This window comes from Cnephaeus nilssonii, assembly GCF_951640355.1.
Source record: "Cnephaeus nilssonii genome assembly, chromosome: 6".
Taxonomy (NCBI): Eukaryota; Metazoa; Chordata; class Mammalia; order Chiroptera; family Vespertilionidae; genus Cnephaeus; species Cnephaeus nilssonii.
Window position 1 is genome coordinate 50,846,154 of NC_137077.1, and position 26,401 is coordinate 50,872,554.

Sequence of the window (26,401 nt, forward strand, 5' to 3'; positions counted from 1 at the left end):
CATAGTCATAAGAGATATTTTTTAGAATATTGGCCACTGTATAGAAGGACGACAGGCAGGCAGGGGGAAAGAATGGAATCTATGCTGCCTAGCAGTAATGCTTATCCACATGCTTCTTTACTGTCATACTAGTAGTGATCCAATACTAAAGCAATACATCAGTTTCCCTAGAAACTGCCCCTGCTAACCAATCCAGCCTCATCTCCTGCTGCTCTCCATCACAATTTGTGCTCCATCAACAGCGAGCTACCGACAATTTCTCTGAATGTACCATGCTGTTTCTTTCTTTCATGTCTGACATTCTCTTATGTGTGGAATGTTTTCCACCTTCTCTGTCTGGCAAATTTCTCTTTATCTTTCAAAACCAGTTAAAACAAAATTTCCTCCATGAAACTTTCCCTGATGTCTACCAGACCTCTCTGTACTTGAAAATACTGTACTTATATTATTACATTTATCATATTATAATTTAATTGCAGTTATGTGTCTGACTCCCATACAAGACAGGGAATAACTTTGATGTTTTATATATCTTTTTATCACTAGTATCTAGTATGATGTCTAGTACATTATAGATATTCAAGTTTTTAAAAATTAATTGAACTCACAAAGGCTAATAGAGGTCTGACTGAATTGAGAAAATTATTCATGAGCTAGTTTCTGGAAACCAGCCCCCAGACTTATTCAAAATTGGAGATATCTGGCAAAATACACAAAGGGAAAAAAATGCCATTTTATTATTTCAATAGACTCATATTCAATTTGTGATTGTGGTCTAAAATGATAACAAATTGTTCTTATTATATACAATCTCCCACCCTATTATATCAGCATGCAGACAAACCAGGAGGTACTAATGGGATCTTATTAACCTTCATATCACATTACAACAGCCCCATCTGTTAGTTTGGGAAAGGAGTAAGGATAAATATAAAAGCCGTTAAGCAGTCTAATGGGTATCAGGGAAGAACTAAGACTCTGGTAACTCTTAGTCTTCACTTCTTGGTAACAACTCACTACAGCAAGTTGTAGATTTCAACCACAGTGTGGCAGGCTGATAATGGCTACTATATTAGTTGCTACAGCTTCCCTGACAAAGTACCACAAATCTGGTGCCTTAAACACAACAGAAATTTATTGTCTCACAACTCTGGAGGCTAGAAGTCTAAAATCAAGGCGTCAGCAGGGCTAGTTTCTTCGGAAGGATGTATTCTATGCTTCTCTCCTAGTTTCTTGTGGTTTGCTGGTAATCTTTGATGTTCCTTGGCTATGGCAGAATTAACTCCAATCTTTATATGGTTCAGTTTCCTCTTTTTATAAGGATACTAGTTATATTGGATAGGGGCCCACCTTACTCCAGTATGACCTCATATTAACTAATTAGAGCTACAATGATCTTATTTCCAAATGAGGTCACATTCTGAGGTATAGGCCTCTACCTAGTAAATTAATTGAATCAATAAACAACTTCCAAAACAGGAAGCACCAGGCCCAAATGGGTTTGTGAATTCTACCAAACATTTAAGGAAAAAATTATACCTATTCTCTACAATCTCTTCCAAAGGATTAGAAGCAGAGGGAATACTTTCTTACTTATTACTCTGTGAGGCCAGCACTACCTTAATACCAAAACCAGAGAAAGGCATTACAAAAAAAGAAAACTACAGACCAACATCTCCCATGTAAATAGATGTGAAAATCCTCAAAAAAAAAAAAAGTAAATAAAATCCAACAATGTATAAAAAGAATTATACACCACAACCAAGTGAGATTTATCCCAGGTAAGCAAGGCTGATTCAACATTTGAAAATTAATTAATGTAATCCATTACATCAACAGGCTAAAGAAGAAAAATCACATCACCATATCAACAGATGCAAAAAGAGCATTTAACAAAATCCTACACCCACTCACGATAAAAACTCTCAGCAAACTAAGACTACAGGAGAATTTCCTCAACTTGATAAAGAACATCTACAAAAAACTACAGCTAACATCATACTTAATAATGAGAAACTTGAAGCTTCCCTACTAAGAGCAAGAACAAGGCAAGGATGATTCATTCCCCCTCTCACTATTCCCTTTCAATATCATACTGGATGTCCTAGCTAGTAGAGTAAGACAAAAAAGGAAATAAAAAATATACAACTTGGGAAGGAAGAAATAAAACTTTTTTCACATATGACATGATTGTCTGTGTAGAAAATCCAGAAGAATTGAAAAAACAAAAGAACCCCAAACACCCAAAAAATACTCCTGGAATTAATAAGCAATTATAGCAAAGTTGCAGAGTACAAGGTTAATATACAAAAGTCGATTGTTTTCTTGTATACCAGCAATGAACAAGTGGAATATGAAATTAAAAATAATGTCATTTATATTAGCACCTCCCAAAATGAAATACTTAGGTATAAATCTAACAAAATATGTATAAGACCTATACAAAGAAAATTACAAAACTCTAATGAACAAAATCAAAGAACTAAATATATATTTATTGTCAAGATATTAATTCTTCCCTAACTTGATCTATAGATTCAATGCAATCTCTATAAAAAACCCAGCAAGTAATATTGTGGGTGTCAACAAACTGACCCTAAACTTTATGTGGAAAGATAAAAGACACAGAATGTCCAACAAAATATTGAAGGAGAATAATGCTGATAGATTGACACTATCCAACTTCAAGACATAAAGCTATAGTAATCAAGACAAGATAGTATTACTGAAACAACAGACAAAAATATCAATGGAACAGAAAAGAGAGCCTAGAAATATACCCACATAATTATTTTTAATAAAGAAGGAAAGGCAATACAAAGGAGCAAACATGATCTTTTCAACAAACAGTGCTGGGACAATTGGACATCCACATGCAAAATATTAAATATAGACATTGACCTTACACCCTTCACAAAAATTAATCCTAAATGAGTCATAGACATACATTTAAAATACAAAACTATAAACTAAAAGATAACACAGGAGAAAACCTAGATAATCTTGGGTTTAGCAGTGACGTTTTAGAATAAAATACCAAAGGCATTTACTCCACAAAAGCAATAATTGATACGCTAAAGTTCATTAAAGTTAGAAACTTCTCTGTGAAAGACAATGTGAAGAGAATGAGAAGGCAAGTCACATGCCAAGAGAAAATATTTGCAAAAGATAAATCTGATAAAGGACTGTTATCCCAAATATACAAAGAATTCTTAAAACTCAACAATAAGAAAAAAAATTTTTTTTTAAATGGGCCAAAGATTTTGACAGACCTCACCAAAGAAGATATACAGATGGCAGCTAAGCATATGAAAAGATGCTCCACATTGTATATCCTCAGGAAACTGTAAATTAAAACAAAAACGACATAACCACTACACAACTATTCAAATGGCTAAAGTCCAGATCCCTGACAACACTAAATGCTTGTGAGGGTGTGATGCAATAGAAACTTTTATTAGGAACCCAAGATGGCGGCATAGGTAAAAACCTGAATTTGCTGCCTTGCACAACCACTTCAAAACTACAACTAAAAGACAAAACGGGTATCATCCAGAACCGCGGGAAGGCTGGTTGAGTGAAAATTATACAACTAGAAGGAAAGAGAAAAGCACACTGAGACTCGGAGGAGGAGCGGAAGTGCAGAAGTGAAGTGCAGAGGTACGGAGGCGCACTCGTGAGGAAAGGACTGGCAACTGAGTACGCTGTTGTCTTTTTCTTTTTTTAAAAAAAATATATTTTATTGATTTTTGAGAGGAAGGGAGAGAGAGAGAGAGATAGAAACATCAATGATAAAAGAGAATCATTGATCAGCTGCCTCCTGCATGCCCCCTACTGGGGATCGAGCCCACAACCCAGGCATGTGCCCTTGGCTGGAATCGAACCTGGGACCCTTCAGTCCGCAGGCTGATGCTCTATCCATTGAGTCAAACCAGCTAGGGTGCTATTGTCTTTTTCAATCGGGAGGGAGACACAAGCTCCCAACTGCTCTGAACTCCAGTTCTGGGCGGGACTCTGGGGACCCAGACTCATACGGGGAGAAACTGGACTGTCTGGCAACGGGCAGAACTCAAGGGCGGCTTTCTCTCAGAAGTGCCTGCAGCGATCATTGTTCCTGCACGGTGCCGCGGAACACAGACACACAGACACACAGGACCTCTTCCAGGCAGGGCTGACTGTCAGCCATTGCTGTTTGCTCCACCCTGGTGATTACCTGAGACCCCACCCCACCCAATTTGTGCACAGAGGCTTCTGCATATGAATGGCCTGGCCCTTTGCAATCTGAAACCTAATGTACTGCAGCTGGATCAAAGAGCCCCAGAGCCTTCAAAAGAAGAACCAAGACTCAACAGCAGCTTGCATTGCTTCACAGCTGGGCCTCATCTGGGCACCTCCAAACCCCAAACAAAGAGAAGGAATCTGCAGATCTCTCTGTAGCTCCTGCTGGGTGGCCTCTCTCCTTGGAGATCCAAGAGCTAAAGTACCCAGTGGTCAGAGAGAGACCATCCAGACTACAACTCTTCAGATCCATAAGAGACACACTCAGGGGGCAGACTCAGTGAGTGCCAAAGCCCCAATGGAGCAAGTCTTGCCCCATAAGGGTGTCTCCAGCACAGAAGTTCTCCCATCATAGACACAACTGATCCTCACAGCCAACTGGCCTGGAGGTCAATTCCTCCCAGTAATACCAACAACAATCAAGGCTTAACTACAACAAGACTGTGCACACAGCCCACAAAGGGGTGCACCAAGAGTGTCCACCTCAGGTAATTAGGGAGGCTGAGCCACTGGGCCCTATAGGACACCTAGCACACAAAGCCACTCTATCAACACAGGGAAGCAGCCAAAATGCGGAGACAAAGAAACAGGACACAAATGAAAGAAATGGAGGAAAGCAAACTACTGGATATAGAGTTCAAAACCATGGTTATAAGGTAATTCAAGAATCTTCTAGAAACCTCCGAGAAATTTAGTGAGACCCTCGAGGATATGAAAAAGGACCAACTAGAAATTAAGCATACACTGACTGAAATAAAGAATAATATACAGAGCTCCAACAGAAGACTAGAGGATCCCAAGAATCAAGTCAAAGATTTGAAATACGAAGAAGCAAAAAACACCCAACTGGGCCCTAACCCGTTTGGCTCAGTGGATAGAGCGTCGACCTGCGGACTGAAGGGTCCCAGGTTTGATTCTGGTCAAGGGCATGTACCTTGGTGGCGGGCACATCCCCAGTAGGAGGTATGCAGGAGGCAGCTGATAGATGTTTCTCTCTCATCAATGTTTCTAACTCTCTATCCCTCTCCCTTCCTCTCTGTAAAAAATCAATAAAATATATTAAAACAAACAAACAAACAAAAAAAACAAAAAAACACCCAACTGGAAAAGCAAAAAGCAAAAAGAATCCAAAAATATGAAGATAGTGTAAGGAGCCTCTGGGACAACTTCAAGCATACCAAAATCCGAATTATGGGGATGCTGGAAGAAGAGAGAAAGCAAGATATTGAAAACCTATTTGAAGAAATAATGACCGAAAACTTCCTCTACCTGGTGAAAGAAATAGACTTACAAGTCCAGGAAGCGCACAGAACCCCAAACAAAAGGAATCCAAAGAGGACCACACCAAGGCACATCATAATTAAAATGCCAAGGGCAAAAGACAAAGAGAGAATCTTAACCCTTTGCACTCGCTTGCTTTTTTCTCAAGCTGCTACCTATGCTAACTGTGTCGAGTCACACTCGACATCTGAGTACAAAAGGTTAAAAGCAGCAAGAGAAAAACAGTTAGTTACCTACAGGGGAGTACCCATACGACTGTCAGCTGATTTCTCAACAGAAACTATGCAGGCCAGAAGAAAGTGGCAAGAAATATTCAAAGTTTTGAATAGCAAGAACCTACAACCAAGATTACTCTACCCAGCAAAGCTATCATTTAGAATTGAAGGTCAGATAAAGAGCTTCACAGATAAGAAAAAGCTAAAGGAATTCATCACTGCCAAACCAGTATTATATGAAATGCTGAAGGGTATTCTTTAAGAAAAGGAAGAAGAAGAAAAAGGTAAAGACAAAAACTATGAACAACAAAGTGACAACAAATACATATCTATCAACAAGTGAATCTAAAAATCAAGTGAATAAAAAGTCTGATGAACAGAATAAACTGGTGAATATAATAGAATCAGGGGCATAGAAAGGGAGTGGACTGACAATTCTCGGGGGAAAGGGGTGTGGGGGTGTGTGGGAAGAGACTGGAAAAAAATCAATTGTACACTTATGGATGAGGACAGTGGGGGGGGGGGTAAGGGCAGAGGATGGGGTGGGAACCAGGTGGAGGGGAGCTATGGGGAGAAAAAAGAGGAACAACTGTAATAATCTGAACAATAAAGATTTATTAGTAAAAAAGAAACTTTTATTAATTGCTGGTGGGAATGGAAAATGGTATAGTCACTTCGGTAGACAGCTTGTCGGTTTCTTATCAGAGTAAACATACTCTTACCATACAATATAGCAATTGTTCTCTTTGGTATTTATCCAAGGAGTTGAAAACTATGTCCACACAAAAACCTGAACATGGACATTTACAGCAGCTTTGTTTATAATTGCCAAAACTTGGAAGAAAATAAGATATCCTTCAGTAGGTGAATGGATAAACTGTGGTACATCCAGACAATGAAATAGTATTCAGTGCTAAGAAAAAAAGAAGAAAAAGGAAAAAAGAGGTATCAAGCCATGAAAAGACACAGAAGAACCCTAAATACATAATACTAAGTGAAAGTTGCCAATCTGAAAAGACTACTTACCATATCACCCCAACTATATGGCTTTCTGAAAAAGGTAAAACTATGGAGATAGTAAAACAATGAATAGATTACCTGAGGTGGGGGGAGGGACGGGGGAGGGTGAACAGGTGGAGCACAGAGGATTTTGAGGGCAGTTAAAATACTTTGTATGATAATATAATAATAGATACATATCATTATACATTTGTCCAAACCCATCAAATGTACAACACCAAGAGCAAACCCTAAGGTAAACTATGGACTTTGGGTGATTGTGATGTATCTATAAGTAAGTGTAGGTTCATTGGTTGTAACAAATATACCACTCTGGTGGGGAATGTTGATAATGGGGGAGGCTATGTTATGAGTAGGGGAAAGGGATGTACTAGTATACATGGGGAATCTGTACTTTCCCCTCAATTTTGCTGTGAATCTAAAATAGCTCTAAAAAATACTCTTAAAAAATTGAAAACCACTAAGTAAATAGCTTATTGCATGTTTATGCTCATAGAGTGCTCAGAAAAAAAGTCTGAAAAATTAAGCCTGAAGTAGAGTACTCACTGCTTATTAATCTAATGTGAAGACAGAAAAGCACAGCATAGCAGCAAGTCCAGCTTCCAAGCAAGAATTGTCTCTTTGACAGACTCCAATCCAATTATGCCCCAGCCACTGATTTTTCTATCACCATTTCCCCTTTGTTTCAAGACAGCATCCATGACCTTCTGTTCATGCGGTAAGGAAGAAATTGCTTCCCAGAAAGGCTTAGCCCACTGCATTTTACTAGATAAAGAAAAAACAAAAAGCCATTCGACTCTGACAAGCTGATTACTGTCTGTGGAGGAGCAAAATGCCTCCCATAGGACTAGGGAATAGCCAACAAGGTACAATATGTTCGAACCTTTAACCACTGCTCTACCAAGAGATGCTAAATATGTGCACACTACTCTCTCTCTCTCTCTCTGAGAAGTTCCATGTGAATGACTGAAAGTAAAAGCCTCATAAGGCCCGATCTGGCTGTAGTTTCAAATGCATATAAAGTACAAGAATGCTGAAATAAAGTCTCCCCTTTCCACTTTTGCAATTACCTATACGTAAAACTTAGAAGAAAAGGAAAGGCTTAAGAGGGAATAGCTAAATTAAAAAAAAATCTAATATAGTGCCTTATAAACACATATTTAGAACCGAGGCCCTTGAACATTTTAGAGTAACCACTTTTATTGTCCCCTCCCAATTCAGCCTAAGTGGACTATAGTCTCTTCCTTAATCCTAAGAACTACCTTGGAACTGAACTAAAATGTCTGAAGTTATAAACACAATACAGTGAAAAAAATGAATGCACACAGATTACCACTGTGTAAAAAAACGATGCTCAGAGAAGTGACAGATGTCTAATACTATCTCCCCATTCTGGTATTATACAGATAACTCCACCTAAACACAACTGAAATCTTTAAAACTATCTCAGCAACTCTTTTCACTTGATTCAAATATAACTGATGCCTGTTAAAGATTTTTTTTGTTTGTGGGGGGAAGGTCATCAAGCTTGATAATAGAGACACAACAAGGAGGTAACCGAGGCTTAGCATTAAAACATAGAACTTTAGCCCTAGCCGGTTTGGCTCAGTGGATAGAGCATTGGCCTGTGGACTGAAGGGTTCCAGGTTCAATTCCGGTCAAGGGCATATGCCTGGGTTGTGGGCTCGATCCCCAGTGGGCGGCATGCAGGAGGCAGCCGATCAATGATTCTCTCTCATCATTGATGTTTCTATCTCTCTCTCTCTCCCTTCCTTTCTGAAACCAATAAAAATATATTTAAAAAAACAAACAAACGAACATAGACCTTTAAAAAAAAATCATCCAGCCCTAGCCGGTTTGGCTCAGTGGATAGAGAGTTGGCCTGTGGACCAAAGGGTCCTGGGTTCAATTCCAGTCAAGGGCATGTACCTTGGTTGCAGACTCCTCCCCAACCCGGGCCCTGGCCAGGCCTTGTGCAGAAGGCAACCAATCGATGTGTTTCTCTCACATTGATGTTTTTCTCTGTCTTTCCCTTTCTCTTCCACTCTCCCTAAACATCAATGGAAAAATATCCTGGGGTGAGGATTAACCCCAAAAAACATAAATAAATAAATCATCCATCCTATTGAGCTGTCACTGTCTGTCCAATAACCTCATAGGAGCCAAGTTTGTAGTCTATGTTTGATAGGTTGCTGCCTTGAATCCCTTTTGCCTTTTCATTTATAGTTTTACAGGAACTCTTGTCAGGGGACACACATACACACACACACACACACACACACACACACACACACAAGTATATGCATACATATAACTAACTGGCCTGTCCGAAGCATCCAGTAAAATAAACAAATGAGATCTCTGGACACCTATAGTCATTATTTTCATAGTTTGTGACCTTGCCCAAAAGAGCATTCTCAGCTCTGAAGCCAAGAATTTGACTTCACCATCAGAGGTAGAAAAGATAAGGTAGTCAGATATTTCCTGCAGTTGAATGCAGAATTAGCTTCACATAGTCCACAGTTATACAATGAATCATCAGAATCAAGAAGGAATATATATATATATATATATATATATATATATATATATATATATATATTTTTTTTTTTTTTAAGCAACTTTCCGGTAAAAGATAAAGACATTCAAACAAAACATACAAAGAATTCCTTTACTATATATAAATATCAACTATGAGACTCCAATCTCTTTTGGTCCTTTATGTGTACTTCAACATATTTTTATCACAAGTTATTTCACATAAATATTTTCATGTATCTATTTAGTCATAAACGTTCACTTCCAATAATAAATTATATGTCCACTGCATTAGCACACCACAGTTTGTAAGGAAAGAGCAGATATATGGCAGTGATATAAAGTCAAAGAAGGAGAGGATGTGAAATGTGAGTGGAGAATAATTATATTATTCAACAAGTAAGATCCTTCATGTATCTATCATATGTCAAGAACATCAGAGAATAAACAAGCTAGCAATCACTGGGTAAAACATACATCTCATCACACTGTTAAAGTACTTCAAATCATACCCTAATTCCACCTTAGTCATATTTTCTCTTGTTACCAATTAGTATAGCAGCCACTATAACAAAAGCTGCACTACTACATGGCACTACACAAAGCAAGATACCCAGAACCCATTCTTTGCATTTGGGAACTTACAGGCATAAAACTAAGATGGAGAAGAAGGGAATATGAATCAGGAAGTGATTCAGTCTAGAACTCACAAAGATGACTCCACAATGCTTCTTTGGGCCTATTAGTGGAGGATGCTGAAACTCTGATTTTTAGGTTCCAGTTTTCTACATTTCTGGTTGGCCAAAAATTACTTTTCTTGCCCTGACTGATGTGGTTCAGTGGTTAGAGCATCAGCCCGCAAATCGAAGGGTCCCAGGTTCTATTCCCAGTCAAGGGCATGTACCTGGGTTGCAGGTTCGATCTCCAGTCCAGGTCCCGGGTGCGTGTGGGAGGCAAACTATTGATGTGTCTCTCTCACCTCTCTCTCTCTCTCTCTCTCTCTCTCTCTCTCTCTCTCTCTCTCTCTCTCTCTCTTCTTTCCCTCCCTCCCTTCCACTCTCTAAAAATCAATGGGTGAGGATTAAAAAGAATTAGTTTTCTTTCCCATCTTAAAATCATGTCCCTGCTGCGAAACAATAGTTTATCTCACAGAGAGCTACATTTCAGTAGCATTCCCAGGCAGATAAAAAACAACAACATTATAGATTAAGGCCTCTGCAGAGAGGTCTTTTAAGAATTCTTATCTTTTTGTACAGGCAGAGCTCAGCAGTCAATCCAGCTCTCTCTGATATGGCATTCAGGCCTAGATCAGCAGCAAACCATAGGTAGACCTTCCTTAACTAACTGCATTTGTCCCATTTACCAAAAAACCACTACTTACCCATATTTTTCTATACTAGATATACATATTTACATGTATATGGAAAATAAGAAAGCAGTTGAAACTAGTCTGTCTGGGTTTGCACTGCAGTTGCATCACAAAATATTGTGTGACCTTGTACAAGTTATTTAACCTGAGCCTCTTTTCTCATCTGTAAAATGGGCATAATATTTTATCCTCCCTCAAGGAATTTCTAGGATTAAATAATACCAGTAAAGCACTTTTCCACAGTTCAGAATAAGAGCTCAGTTAGCTTCTGTTTATTGTTACTGTTGTTATTGTTATCACATTGATAAAGTTAAACAATTTTCTTTGTAATTTGTTCTTTCCCATACCCCCCATATGATCCCTGGGTGGAATATAATTTTCCTGCACTTTATATAAACACAACATTTCCTCTAAGTTGTATGTGTATGTATATATAAATGAGCTGTTGGTTTGCACTAATTATGTTAATCTTGAACATCATGGTATAGAGCTTTCCTAGGCCAATGTTCATCTTACCTCAGAGTCAGTTAGATTCAATATATAAGAAAATTAAATTAGTATTAAGGCCAAGACTGGAAAATTCTCATATGTAGCCAAATCTAGTAGATAAAGAGTCAATATCTCTATGAAAAGAGACCATACCCAATACCAGGTAGTTTGAATTCTAAGTAGACAGGAAACTTGAATCCTAAAACTAGAGAAATCAGGTCACTCTCATTTCCCCATATTTTCTCAATCTAAATTTTCCGGAGCAAGAAAAGGAGAAAATGTCTCTCTTTCTGTCCAAAGAGAATTAAATTGCTTCTAGTATGTACTGGGGCTCTTAAGCTCTTAAGATTTATACTTCTCACCAAGCTTATAGTAGAAGGAAGTTGAGATAGCCCAAAACATTCTCATAAGTTGCCATGTCTCTTTTGCTTTGGGGCCATTCCACCTAAACCAGTTCTCATCTATTATCTCCTAACCCCAAATGAAAACTTTATGTAGCCAATATTACATCTGTGGTTAAACTAATTTGTACTAAAGAGTGAATTATAGCTCCCATACTTTAAAAAAAAAAGTTTTTATTGATTTTAGAGAAAGAGGAAGGGAAAGGGGGAGAGAGAGAGAAACATCAATCAGCTGCCTCCTGCATAGCCCCCACTGGGAATCAATCCCACAACCTGGGAATGTGCCATGACCAGAAATCGAACCAGTGACCTTCTGGTGTACAGGACAATGCCCAGCCAACTGAGCCATACTAGCCAGGGCTAAATAACATTAATTTACATGAATTTTTATTTAGTGTATAAGTACAAGGGTTTATTCAACAACAAAGATTTATAAAAAAATAAAAATCTATATATATAAAGAGCCAGGGTCCGTAACGACCAAGGCTCAACCTAACACCAGAAGTCAGTGCTGGGTCACCACTGACTGCAGCCTGTGCCCGCGCAGCAACCCAGCACTGACTGCCAAGGGGGCTGCGGATCAGGCCCAGAGAGAGGCCTGCAGAGAGAGAGGCAGGGTCTAATCCCCAGCCTCTGTGGCAGCTGTTGATCAGCCCTTGCCTCTCTCTTTCTCTCCCAGCTTCAACAGCAGCCATGCCTGTTTCTCTCCCGGCCTCCTGGGGGCGGGGGCGGGGGGGGGGGGCGGGCTGCTGATCAGCCCCGCCTCTTTGATCAGGCCCAGAGATAGGCCCGGAGACACTGACTGGCAGAGAAACCGACCAATCAGAACCAAATCTGGGTGAAGTGCCAGGAGCCAATGGCTGCCTAGGATGCAGAGCTTTTGATGCTGACTGGCATAAAAACTGACCAATCAGAACCAAATTTGGGTGAAGTGCAAGTTGCCTAGGAGGTGGAGCTTTTGACACAGACTGGCATAGAAACCGACCAATCAGAACCTAATCTGCGTGAAGTGTGAGGAGCCAATGGCTGCCTAGGAGGCGGAGCTTTTGATGCTGACTGACATAGAAACCAACCAATCAGAACCTAATCTGGGTGAATTGCGAAGGCAGAACCTAAGGTGGGGGCTGAGGAGGGGTTTTAAGGGCAACAGCTGTTTGGTATAAGGTGTAAGAAAGCAGTTCAATTTTTTCATGACCGGTTTGGTAGTATAATGCATATGGCTGGCTATCAGTCCAGATATAGAGATTATGTGATTTTGTCTGCCAAGAGCATCTCCTCCTGCTGAAAAAGGCTTCCCCCTCCCCCACATTTAAGCAATCCTATCCTATATAATCTATCTACACTACTAAAAGGGTAATATGCTAATTAGACCGGGTTGTCCGGCCATCTTCCGGACGTCTGACTTCCTTCCAGACAAAGCCATGGTGGTGGGGGCTGAGGCAGAGGCAGTTAGGGGTGATCAGGCCGGCAGGGGAGGGCAGTTGGGGGCGAGATCAGGCCAGAAGGGAGGGCAGTTGGGGGCAACCAGGCTGGCAGGAGAGGGCAGTTGGGGGTGAGATCAGGCCAGCAGGGGAGGGCAGTTAGGGGCGATGAGGCAGGCAGAGGCAGTAGGGGCAATCAGGCTGGCAGGGAGGGCAGTTAGGGGCGACATCAGGCCGGCAGGAGGGGGCCATTGGGGGCAAGATCAGGCCAGCAGGGGAGGGCAGTTGGGGGTGAGATCAGGCCGGCAGGGGAGGGCACTTGGGGGCGAGATCAGGCTGGCAGGGGAGGGCACTTGGGGGCAATCAGGCAAGCAGACAGGTGAGCGGTTAGAAGCCAGCAGTCCCAGATTGCAAGAGGGATGTCCGATTGGAGAGGGTGCAGGCTGGGCTGAGGGAACGCCCCCGCTGTGCACAAATTTTGTGCAGTGGGCCACCCCTAGTCCAACCTAATAAAAGGGTAATATGCAAATTAACCATCACTCCATCACAAATATGCGGCCCCCATAGCCACAAGATGGCAGCACCCAGTCCTCTTAGCCCCGCCGGAATCCCCCAGTCCCGGGGTGGGGGGCCACTGAGAGCAAGCAGCGTGAGCAGCTTGGCAAAATGCTTGCTTCATTGCCACAGTGATGAGGCAAGCGTTCCACCCCGGCCGCAGAGGGCCGCTGGGCAGGCCGGGGCGCGGATAGGCCTCTGGGCCACAGAGAACCTCTGGGCAGCGGGCGCGGAGCAGTCAGGTCCCACAGAGAGCTACTGGCGCACAGATTCGTGCACAGGGCTACTAGTTTATATATAAAAGGCTAAGCAACCGTCCGACTGGTAGCTATGATGCACAATGACCACCAGGGGGCAGATGCTCTGACCAGCAGCGGCCGATCCCCACAGACCAGGCCAAGGGACCCCACCTGCCGGAGGGACCCCGCTTACTCCGTAGTTGCCCTTCGAGCCACGGCACCGCCCCAGGTGCGGTCCGCTGGGGAGGGGACCCTGGAGGTTGGCTCCAGGGCGTGTCCGGCCTGCCAGCCATCTTCTAATTAATTTCCTTTTAATGTGCACAAATCCGTGCATCGGGTTACTAGTATATAATAAATGTAAGCAAAAAAAAAAAGTACGAGGGTTTATTTCTGGATATGGAATCTTTCCTGTTTACTTTCAAATTGCACTGATTTTTTTCAATCACATATAAGGCTGCCTATGGGAGGGGAGAGGAGAGACTTTACTGTCCTTAACAAATGAAAAGGGCTCTACTTCCTCTTGCTTTGCCCAGCCCTAATACATTGACACCCCAAATATAGCCAATTAAGTGTTTATTCTGTCCTTTGAATACCTAGAACCAGTAGGACTGTCACTAGGCAAACCAAATCTTTTAACATCAAAAAGATAAGAAAGGGTGGCCATCTAAATCTTTGGATAGATTCTTGGACTTTTAGAGGGACTGTGGAGCTGTGACCTCACATGTCTAATTTTTTCTCCCTCTTTCTCCAGCTATTCTCAATCACATGATTATCTGCTTACAACTTTAAAAAATTAGAGGACTGCATGACTCTAACTATGGAGATAGCAAAAAGATCAAGAGTTACTAGGGGCTGGGGAGAGGGAGAAAAAAGATAAGAATTCTTAAACCATTCTGTACCATACTGTAATAATGGATACATGTTATTATACATTTGTCCAAACCCACAGAATGTACAACACCAACAGTGAACTCTAATGTAAACTTTAGTTAATAATAATGTATCAATAATGGCTCATCAGTTGTAACAAACATACCACAGTAAAACCATTTGGTGGTAGGCGGAGTGGAGTGATGGGGGTATGTGGGAACTCTGTATTTACTTTCCACGCTTTTTTTTTTCTTTTAAATATAAAACTAATCTAAAAAAGAATCTTTTTTTTTTTAAGTTAGAGGAAATGCTGGTTAATAATCTTTACCAGATACAATAGCTAATACAAGCCAAGCCAAGCTGTGCAAGAGGAAGGCAAAAAGTAAAAAAATTAGATTATAGCGCTTGATCACAAACTGGAGAAGACAGTAACTAAAGATAAGGAAAGAGGCTTGAGGAAGTGAGGGAAAAAGAAAAGGACAATTCTCACAGCATTTTTATAGTGACTGGTGTGCAAAAACTAAAGCAAATGTTATCTTCCTTAGAGAAAGAGAAACCAAACTTAGAAGAGGCACTGAGATACTCAGCAGAAAAATCCCCACTAAGCCTCAAGTGTACTTATGAGTGTCACCCTGATGCCCCTCCCTGTGGCCAAGAAATCAGTTTGTCATTGTAGCCAAGTCTGCAACCTGCACTGGTGTCAATCTTTATGGTAGATTTAAGTTGTTTTTTGTGGGTTGGTTTTTTTTTGTTTTTTTTTCAGGAAAATCAAGGGATAATTGCCCAGTATCAAAAGAAGATTTGACCCTTGGGAAGAAAAAGGGGGCGTTCCTTTTGCCACAGGGTGATTTTCTCTGGAATAACATAAATGGTTCTTCCAGAGACATGTCTTTGATAAGCAGAGCTCTGATTCCAACAGCCAATCTGCTGAAGGCCAAACAGAGCACTCAAGCGTTCTACAATGACTCAAAGGATTTATTCTGCAGACTTTCCCTGCCGAGCTACTCCAGTTTTTCAAAGGCAAAAAGGGAGAACTCTTTCCTTCCAACCTAGGGAATTGCAAATTCCACCTGGGATCGAAAGACAGAACTATGTTTGCTCAAAAATCTGACATCATCTATGTGAACTACAAGATTTAAAAGCTGGAATGATAGCTGGCAACTTTAGTCTTTAGAGCAGAAGTTGGTTCAGCTCTTCAATCTGCCAGCAAAATCAGGAGCAACACAGGACACATATTGTGCCAGACTGGGAATGGGCTAATTTCACAAAGTCGTCCTCATTCTCTATGTACTTTCACACCACAATTGCAAACAGTCCAGATTCTTACCAAAGCATAATCTTAGGAAGCTTACATAGTTCACTGCACAAAGAAATTTCAAAGTAAAAACACGAAAGCACTATTACAAAGAGATAAACCCCAACACTTGCATCTTTTTCTGTAATTCTTTCTTTCATGAAATCCTATACTTAACTTGATAATTTTGTTAGAGAAAATTTAACAAGTGAAACCTATCTACAACAATCTATTAACAACAGCATTTCTCCCTCACAATTTGTATGCCATTTCTTCAAGATGAGCTTTTGAAAGAGAAAAGCTTTGTACACATACTAACTCAAAAATAACAGCCATGTGCTATGATTTATAGGACAGTTCCTCTGTGGTTAAATAGATTCAGCCCTCAAAAAAAACAAAAGGAAACTAGGCTAGAAACCTAAGATATCCAATTTCTGTTTAAAACATATTTGTCATGATAAAAATTTAAAAACACTAAAATTTAGAGGTAATGACCTCTATTTTGATTTTTATAAACATGCATTACTATAGTGACCAAGTATCTGGGATAGGTACTGGAGCAAAAGGGTTAGTAACAGCAAAATATAACACAGGAAAATATAAGCCGAAAACCAGAATAAAAAATTCCCCCCCAAAAAAAACCCCAAAATATACAACCCTTTTAACAAAAAAAGGAATAAAAAGAGGACAAAATAAAGATGTTTTGCTTTATAAACAATATTGGCAAACAATATATGTGAAATTTTTAGATATAACCAAGTCTAAAACTGTAGCTAAGTATTTACTAACACAACTGTAACCCTTTCAAAGGGTTTTATGATTTGGTTATAAAGACTCAATTAAGATAAAAACCAGGCTCTGACCAAACTCCAGCTCAAGGGGCTTTTCTTATATTATAAAGTCTAATTTCAAAGGGGTGTCGTGTTTTAAATCACTGGCATGTGGTTAAAAAGCTTAAATTTGCCCAGTTACATCCTTTGAGCAGAGTGTGTCAGCTCTCTTTCTTCTCCTATGAAAGAGCTTCCAAAGAGCATCTCTTGCACCTTAATTCATAATGCACAATTTATCGGCATTTCGTTTCCTTCCTAAATGGCCGGGAGGGAAGGAGAGCTCCACAGCCCTGTGTGTGGTTAGTAATGGCGCTTTTACTTGTCACTGTACAAAGCCTGTTAAATATTTACAACACAGACAGCAATATCTGGTCCTAAACACCAGTTGTGAGTTGAATTTTTTTTTTTTGAAATAAATCTATGACATGTTTTCCCCAGCAAAACGCCAGAAGACTTTCCTAACAGCTTCAAGAGACCCAGTGGGTCCAGAGGAGCAGTTATAGGCCATCTGGTGATTACTTATTATTATTTATACAGCACTGTAGATGTACACACAGATGTGTTATGAATCCACATACAGAGCAGGCCCTAGCAAGGGCTTCAGACAAAATGCAACTGCTGAGCAAGTCAATCTGCATTAAAGAAACACACTAACCAGAGAGTGGGAGCACACTGGCCGTTCTTCTATCTGCCACATTAGCTGGAAGAGTGTTTGATAAAAGAATGAAGAATTCTATACAATGATGTCAATATCTTGTAAGTGAACAACCTACCCATATGTGGTTTTTCAGGGGTGGCAAAAGAGAATTAATAAAGGACAGGATCTCAGATCCAGAAGGCACTTTATAAACTCGGTAGTTTGTAAAAAAAGGGAGCCGGAAAGCGTCCCTTTCCTAATTTAGGAAGAACTGAGATATAAACATACAGGATTTTTTTTTTTTTTCCTAACAGCAATGCTCTGAGAACAGTTTCTGGGCTCTCATTCCAAATATTAAGTCATAGCCAAGAAAAATAACTGAATAAATGAAAAAAGTTTACCTTAATTTCTTGGGTATAGCTCCAATTAGATTTATACAGCTTTTTTTTTTGAGGCAGACTGGAACAAGAATGCTTTTAATCTACTATGCTTTTAGTAATATAATAAAAAATATAACATGGAAAACTAAAATAATCACCTAGATGTTTCTAAAAATAAGTGTCAAGAGGGCCAGATCTGACGTTTAAAAACTTGGATTTAATTCCTAGTTCGTAAAACCTCTACATTTTTTTTTTTACCCCAGTCCCAATTTTATCTACACAATGCATAACAGTGGTCTACTTCCATCACAAGGTTACATAAAACTGCAGCATATTCAGAGTGAACTGAAAGCTATTGCAAAATCAACATATTATTACAAAAAACAAGGTTAGCATTTGGCCTAATTGTGTATAATGCAGTGTATTTTCAGCTGCCTGACAGCATGCAGGCACTGTTACCAGATGGGAACTGGATGAATTATTGAATGAAATATGAATTATTAAATAAAAATTTGAATTTTTTTAAAACTCTTGGCAGAGGGTGAGGAAGAAAGGCTTATTTGTTTGCCTGAAACTGCCTTCACCTGTCGAAGCATGTAAAGATAGCACATACCACCATTAATGGCATTTACCTATCAGAGCCATTTCTTCCCTTGTTATTCTCCAATTCACGAAGCTCCCTTAATATAAAAAAAATCAGTAATCAACACCAAACCATTCTTCCTTGCCTTTCTTTTGTGCTAATGCCAGTTAATAGGAAAACTTGCCAAAGGGATAGAATTAAAAATCCAGAGTCCCATAGTATCAGTATGGCCCATTTAATGGGAAGGCTGGGATAACAGGAATAATCTCTATAGATTTGTGTTATATAGGCAATAAAACATATACCTTTGTAGCATGCCAGCATTTAACCAATCATAGAAGCTATTTGTTGCCTCATATATTACAAGGCAATAGAGATTTAAGGGATAATGTTCATGGAGGCAGAGGATACGAAGCAATAAACAGCATTGGAGGTTGGTTAAACGCCAAGTGAAGCCAGGACTACAGCATCATAAACATTATTCCTACTATATGACAAGATAAGGAGGTACAAGAAACTGCCCTCAATCCCACCACAACTAGGGCTCTACTGCTATTCTTGGCCTTAGAAAGGGAAAACAGGAGTTCCATGCGCAAGTTATATTTCATGTCTCAGAAAGGTATGAACAGAACCCCAACTTGTACCTAAATGTCCCCTGGGAGAAGAAAAGCTCTAGTGGTAGATATCCTCAGAGGGGGGAAAAAAGAGTAACAGCCCCTAAGGTCACACTGGACAGAGAAACAATCAAAGGATTTTTCTTTAAAAGGACAGCATTGAGCCCTGGCTGGCTTGGCTCAGTGGATAGAGCGTCAGCCTGTGGACTGAAGGGTCCCAGGTTCGATTCCGGCCAAGGGCACATGCCTGGCTTGCGGGCTTGATCCCCAGTGGGGGGCATGGAGGAGGCAGCCAATCAATGATTCTCTCTCATCATTGATGTTTCTATCTCTCTCTCCTTCTCCCTTTCTCTCTGAAATCAATAAAGAAATATATTTAAAAAAAAAAAGGACAGCATTGATACAGAGTAGTTATTACAGAAACCTTTCTCAATGACTAATAATAGGATGATACTATCCATTAAGTAGTATCCATAAGAAATGTGTTCCTGTTTTTAAGGAAATAGACATTTTAAGTAATAAGCTTATATGACCAGCTTCTGCTCAGTGACTTGATTATGATAACCAGAAAGACTACTTGAATATGAATAATTTGTACTATAATACAGTATCTATCTATTCTTGAGAGGAGGTATAGAAATATGAAATTGGTTGACTACCGAAAATAAGAATTGGACAAAAAGCATCCAAATGGTATGTTATCTAACTGCATCCTCATGAAATAATATCTCAAATTCAAGACTACTGACCAAGACATAGTAATTTTTCCTACTTTATAATCCACCTTCAAATAAAAGTGGATTTTAAAGCATTAAAAAAATCTCAAGATTTGCTGGATTCAGCCACAAACTATATTTCTATTATTTAACACTCACACACAGGCAAAGACATTTTATAGTCACAATGTTTTTAAAATAAACGGCTGGCAAAAGTAGGTTTACAGTTGTGATATGCAAAACACAGAGGTTATTCTTGTATTATAATTTATTTATTATTGTATTATTTTCCATACAAACAACTATAAATCTACTTTTGCCCCACCCTGTATATGCTATCTTTTAACCATCACATCAAAAACCCATACAACTCAAATTTAACCAGCCCTTTGTCACAGGGAATCTGGGGCACGATTGCCTTAACAACACTAACCCATTCTCTGGAGGCAGCTCTGTTAACTACCACTGCTGCCGCAGTCCACAGAGAGGTACCATTAGGAATATTGCTTTCCCTGAATTCCTCCTCTTCATGAAGGTGATGAGGCTCAAGAGAAAGAGAGTCTCAACAGAGAAAAGCCGTATCACCTGTCTTTTCAGATAAGAATGCAGAGAACACAACCTTTAGCAGCCATCTCTAAAAAAAAGTACAGGCAGCATATTTAGAACTCAGCTGTGTCACATCAGACTTACTGTTGGGAAGTGGATCATGAACAGAATCCAAAAATAACAGCCATTAAAGACCTAGCAACCAAAACATGTTTATGTATCCATTGAAAGCCTGGTGGTTTTGATTATATGGTGAAGAGCATAATCCACTAGTCTATTTTAGGTGAATTTTCCTTTCACCTTCCTAACTTAATATTAAAGTGTAAGATGTTTTTTGAGTTTGGGGGTACCTGGGGTAAAGCCTGGGCAGGCAACAAATATTAACATAATGCAAAAATCCTATAGTTTTTGTTTGTTGGTTGGTTTTTAAGGATCAGTCTCTTGAATTATAATTTGTTTTCATTCTTTCTTCCTCTAACTGGTAGAAGCCACTGGTTTTTGAGACTTCTAGAGCATTAAGTTCTAAACCATGCCTAACAAAAATTATCACGGTCCTTATTATCCTTCCTGGGACTTAGCCTCTTTATTATTTTAATATTTCTGGAATAAAGAATTTGAATCAATGACAAGGGTCTATAAATAGCTTAAAGGCCTCCAGGTGTCTCCAGAATGAAACCATTTTCAAGGATGACAGGCCAAGGGTAGTTCACTGTACCAAATTTATCTTCTCTGCTAGATTTTCACTATTTCATATAGCAGTAAATCTTACAGGGATCCCACTCGATAGTTATTTGTTACCAGATATTGGGAAAAATTTGGAAGAAGACTAAAATATAACTAAAGAACTACAATTTCACCTGACCATAAAGTTTTAGCATGCAAGAAGGTAAAAAAATCTGGCTACCTTCAAAGCCTTAAGTTGTAGCTTTCTATCTTTTTTCTATGAAACAAGTAAGTAACTTCCAAAAGAAGGCAGCAGTCTCCCGAAGTTCTGCACTGCTGAGGGGGAAAAGTCTTCAAGACCTACACCAGAGTTTATCATTAATCCTAACAACCAAAATACCAACGAACAATTCAGAAACGGGAAGAAGTAGTAGGGGAAGAAAAAGGCTTATGGTAAACAACTCAACAATGTTAAGAAACCAAACTGAAAAGTACCTACTGATTTCCTACCTCTAGTCCAAAATGAAAAAAACAACAGAACCCCACAAAAAAACAAACAAAAAACCCTTCTCCCGGCTCTCAAATTTCAGTGAAAACTACTCTTTTTTGATGAGACAGCTTGAAGAAACATTATTCAGATCTTTTATCCTCAGAGAGCTTAAGAGATGCTTTTCCCGTGTGTTCCTTTTATTTTTATCATCCACTTTTATTTCTTTAAGTCCTTGTCTGGATGGTTTTAGGTACAAAACATATAAGAGAGATTATAGGCATAGAGTGGCTTAAATAATAAGTGAAGAAAAGTAAATGTAAGTATGAGAAAAATATATATTTTCACCAAAAATGCAGGTTTTTAAAGTAAAGAAGAAAAGTGAAAAAGGTACCAGGTATCAATTATGGGAGTCACATTAAATACTTTTAGCAATAAATTCACACAAAATTTTGGAGGAATCAGGTTCAGATATGTACTCCAATACAGATGTCTGAAAAGTGAAACAAATTTACTCTATATCCCCAAGTGGCTTCTATTGTTAAAAAAAGTATAAACCACTTGGAGAAAACATGCAGTCAACAATAAAGCCGAAAACTTTGACAAGGAAGGAAATACACCCTACAATGCTGAATACTTCAAAATACAATGCTTTTTCAGTCTTTTCTGAAAATTTCAGCATTTACTGGAATTTGAAATCATCCTCTGCCTATTCCTTGTCACCATTCCCATCTCATCCACCTCTCAAATTCCAGTTCTTAGGAATCTCTGGAACTTAACTCTCTCTTCTTTTTGTCTAAGTATTTACAATGTTTAATAGAACTAGTCTGCAATCTCACATACCACCAGTAAGTGTCACTGGACAGTCACATGACATATTTCTAACTGAATTCAACCCTTCAGGATCCATAAAATCAATTCATGAAGACAGAGAAAACTTTCTTTGTATTCCTTTATTCATCCTTTGTGGAACACAGAAATAGGGGAGGGTATAGGAAGAAGAGTCAAGAAAGTACAAAATGGGGGAAAAAGGGCAGTTTCAAAAAATTACTTTATTAAAAAAGTATATGATGAAAAATATCTGACACATGATATACACATCCACAAACAATAACATGGCAGCAGGGAAAATGGCTGAGAAGTCTTGCAGCTTATATATTGCTATGGGATCTCAGGTTCTATGTTGGATTTGTCTTTCTTAGATATTTGCCATAGCAGCTAACAGTGATTTTCTGAATCAAGAGTCAAAAGAAACTTTTTTTTTCATATTTAAAAAATCCAAATAGACTCTGGCAAATTGGGGTTAACAATGGGTGCGTTCTCAGCAGCCTATCCAAATATATTAAACTGACTTTTATATCCATGAACGTTGAGGAGAAGATATTTCAAAACTTGGCTTTGTATTTAGATGGATAGGTTTAGAAAGGAGAGAGAGCAACGTGTATTCCTCAACACTGTGTTGGGAAACAAACACCAGTAGAATAACAATATGAAAGAGAGAAAGGCAGATTTCATTACGGTAGAGTGCCTACACTTCCCCATAACTTGGATTTACACACTGCAAATCCTCTGATCTGATTACCTCCAGTGATCACGTAAAATACCGGCTTTAAACTCTTTGCCTTAGTGATAAAACAGCCACTTTGATTCACAACGAGACATTCACAATAAAGTATATTGTAAACGTACCTGTCCACAGCCCGGGGCATTGCACACAAACGGTCTGTCGTCTCCCATATTTCATATAGCAGAGCGGAGCTGAGGAGGAGGAGGTAGGGGGAAAAGTTATGTTAAATATGCTGGAGTTTTAAAAAAAGTGCTTCAAAAATATCAACCCTAGAAACAGGTGTTCCAAGAATGCCATCTATCAAAGCTGTAAACACAGGCTACTTTGGGGAGACACATTAGACAGGTGGCATATGATCTACCGTGCCTCAATTGAAACTTTTAATTGGAAAAATTTAGACCTAAATAGTCGAGGAATTTCAAACCTTTTGCTACATTTTCCCTCTTTCTGCTACAGTATATAACACACTTCTCCAGTCTGCTGAATTACAACCAGTGCAGTTCCCTATGTCAATAAATCCACTGAACGCTCGATGCGGAAGCCATATTTCTGAACTAGAGAAGACCAAAATTTGTCATTTAATTAATTAAGGGATTATAGGAGGGGTGCTCCATTTTACAGGGCTATAATCTGGCTCCCTGGTGTATAAACTAGGAGACGGTTGGCAAGGGCCGTTTATCCCAGATTATTGCCAAAGAAAACAAAGCACCCATCCTATTGGGCTACACGGGAAATAATTTTCATTAATAAAAAATAAAAATAAAAACCTTCTCTCCCCACGGGGAGCCTCCTTCTCCCCCCACCAATAGTCTGTGGCAAATGGAGAAATATCGGTGCCCTTCCCCCTCTGATTCTATTTATGGCTAGGTTTTTAAAAGCAGCAATAAAACAAATGTCGACTCTTTGGGGGTTTACTGGGTGAATATGTTCCGGCTGTTTGTGCTGCTCTCGGCCAGAGTTCTTGGGCTGATCGGTTGCAGCCAACAGATGTGTGCTGCTGCAGGGGATAAAGAAATGGCACTAAAAGGCATCACCATCCATCCTCTCTATTTCTCTAAAGAATATAACAGGGTTTATATTGTTGTTGTTTTTTAATTATTGAAGCTAACTCTTGCAATGCTGATAGAAATTCTTTGTCAAAGAACAATAATTCCAATATGAATGTGTTGGGGAAATTTTTCATATCTCTCCTAGGAATAAGAATAGAGGTGGAGGTGAACAAAAATTAGAAATATAAAAAAATAAATAAAACAGGACTTTGAAAAGGTGGGGGGGGGAAGGAGGGGCGTATAAAAACAGTCTTTATACAATAAACTCTTTTTTTTTTTATATGATAAACTCTTAAAGGACATTTTCAAACATCCTTCTATAAGAGAGAAAGGTATATGAAGAAATATGAACAAGAGAAGGTGAAAGAGAAAGAACTAAAATTTGAATATGCCTTCAGAATTATAACCAAATTTCACATTTTTATCTTGGAGACAAACCAAAATGTCAGGTTAACCTCAGTCAGGCCTACGTTAAAATAAAATATGAAAAAAAAAAAAAGAAAAATAAATAAATAAATAAATAAAATAAAATAAAATATGAAAGTGCTAGACTAGATCCGGTAATCAGAATACCATGCTTAAAACTCAGAGGGTAGCTAGGTAACAACGCTTCTTCAACTCTCTTAAGACTCACTCTGGGGTTGGAAAACAGTATTTCTGGTAGTCTGATCAGTAATTCCACAACCAATCGGTGTTTAAAATTGTGGGGTGTCCGTAAAATAGAAAGGGCTTCTTAGTCACCTTTCAGTGTGACAGGAACAGGGTCTAACTATGAAGAAACTGGTGCTGCGGCATTATTGCTGTAATGGAAGAGAGCTTGCATGTACATAGGTGTACACAGATTTATATCGCATTTAGCCAGGATAAATTGCTTCAATAAATTGTGTTCCTGAGAGGCCAGCTCAAGCTGATGATTGGGTACTGGGAAAATGAGAGCTTTATTTTTCTTCACACAGCCTCAGGACAAGGGGATTTTTCTGGTTTATTTGTTTGTTTTAAACACATGATGATTTTTTAGCACTTTCTGGAACTACAACATAGTACAAAAAATAAATACAATAAAAGTAAATAAATGCAAAGACCAAGGTCATTATGACTGAAATTTCAGAGTATTTCTGAAAAGCCATTTATCTCCGGAAAAAATCCTACAACTGCTGTGCTGGAGATAATTTCACTTCCTAATCCCAGAACCTGCTTTCTGAATATAATCACAAAATGAGATTTTATTTCAACAAGGTTCTCTAACATATTTTTAGCCAGGAAGTAATAAACTACAAGGAATAGAGGAGCTATAAGGACCAGACAAGATTCCTTATTTTTTATCTTAGTTTTGTTATTTGAGGCTAAGTTTTTTTTTTTTTTTTTCAGTTTTCTACCTAGAGGAGGAAAAGGGTCCTGCCTGAGGAGTGGGGCAGTATTGGCATAGGAAGTAATGAAATAAATTCTAGAATGGTTTCCCCCAAAATCACAAAATTCAAAAATTTACCTGGTTTTGCACAATTACATTATAATACTGTATATGCCTTCCAAATTTTATTTAATTGACTCTTCACTAGGAAATAGAGATGAAAAATCATAACTTTTTAAAGCAATTTAAAGGGGAGCAAAACCAAGTTGGGGGGAGGGAAAGCATTAAAATGTAAAGAAGCATGCATTTTTATGACTTAAATATTCTAATCTGACGGTCACTAACTAGGATTTCCGGCTTCCTTCCCTATTGGCTGGCTTTTGTTTGCCGTTTTCACCAAAGGGAGATCACAATGGGAGGAAGGAGGCCCTCTTTAAGTACCCACCATTATTCTTACATCATTCTCTCCATCTCTTGCCCTTTTTCTTTTTCATTATTCTTGCTTTTCACTTTAAAATGATTTGTCTTTTTAAAATATTAAATATTAGCAACAATAATGATCTGTCGCATTACTTTAAGAAATTTCTAGCTAACATTAAAAAAAATTTTCCTGGCCCATGTAGATCAGTTTGATTGCCTGTCAGGGCACATGCCCAGGTTGCAGGTTCAGTATGGTCAACCGATCGATGTTTTCTCTCTCAAATTTCTCTCGTATCAATGTTTTTCTCTCTCCCTCTCTCTCTCAAATCAACAAAGACTTACTTTTTTGCCCTGGCTAGTGTGGCTCAGTTGGTTGGAACATCACCCTGTATGCCAAAAGGTCAAGGGTTTGATTCCTAGTCAGGGCACATGCCTAGGCTGTAAGATCCATTCCTAGTTGGGGCGTGAATAGGAGGCATCTGGTTGATGTTTTATTCTCACATCGATGTTTCTCTCTCTCTCTCTCTCTCTCTCTCTCTCTCTCTCTCTCTCTCTCTTTCTCTCTCTCTCTCTCTCTCTCTCCCTTCCTTT

General features: G+C 39.1%; 1 protein-coding gene across 3 annotated transcripts in view; it reads right to left on the reverse strand.

Annotated features, from left to right (window-relative positions):
- The window catches only part of ATF7 (activating transcription factor 7), a 110,357-nt gene that overhangs the window by 64,750 nt on the left and 19,206 nt on the right, over positions 1–26,401 (reverse strand). For all 3 annotated transcript variants that reach the window (XM_079775123.1, XM_079775121.1, XM_079775122.1), the window contains exon 2: positions 23,116–23,184. In XM_079775123.1, coding sequence (XP_079631249.1) covers positions 23,116–23,163 — 48 coding nt within the window. In that variant the 5' untranslated portion in view covers positions 23,164–23,184. The remainder of the gene's footprint in view (positions 1–23,115; positions 23,185–26,401) is intronic.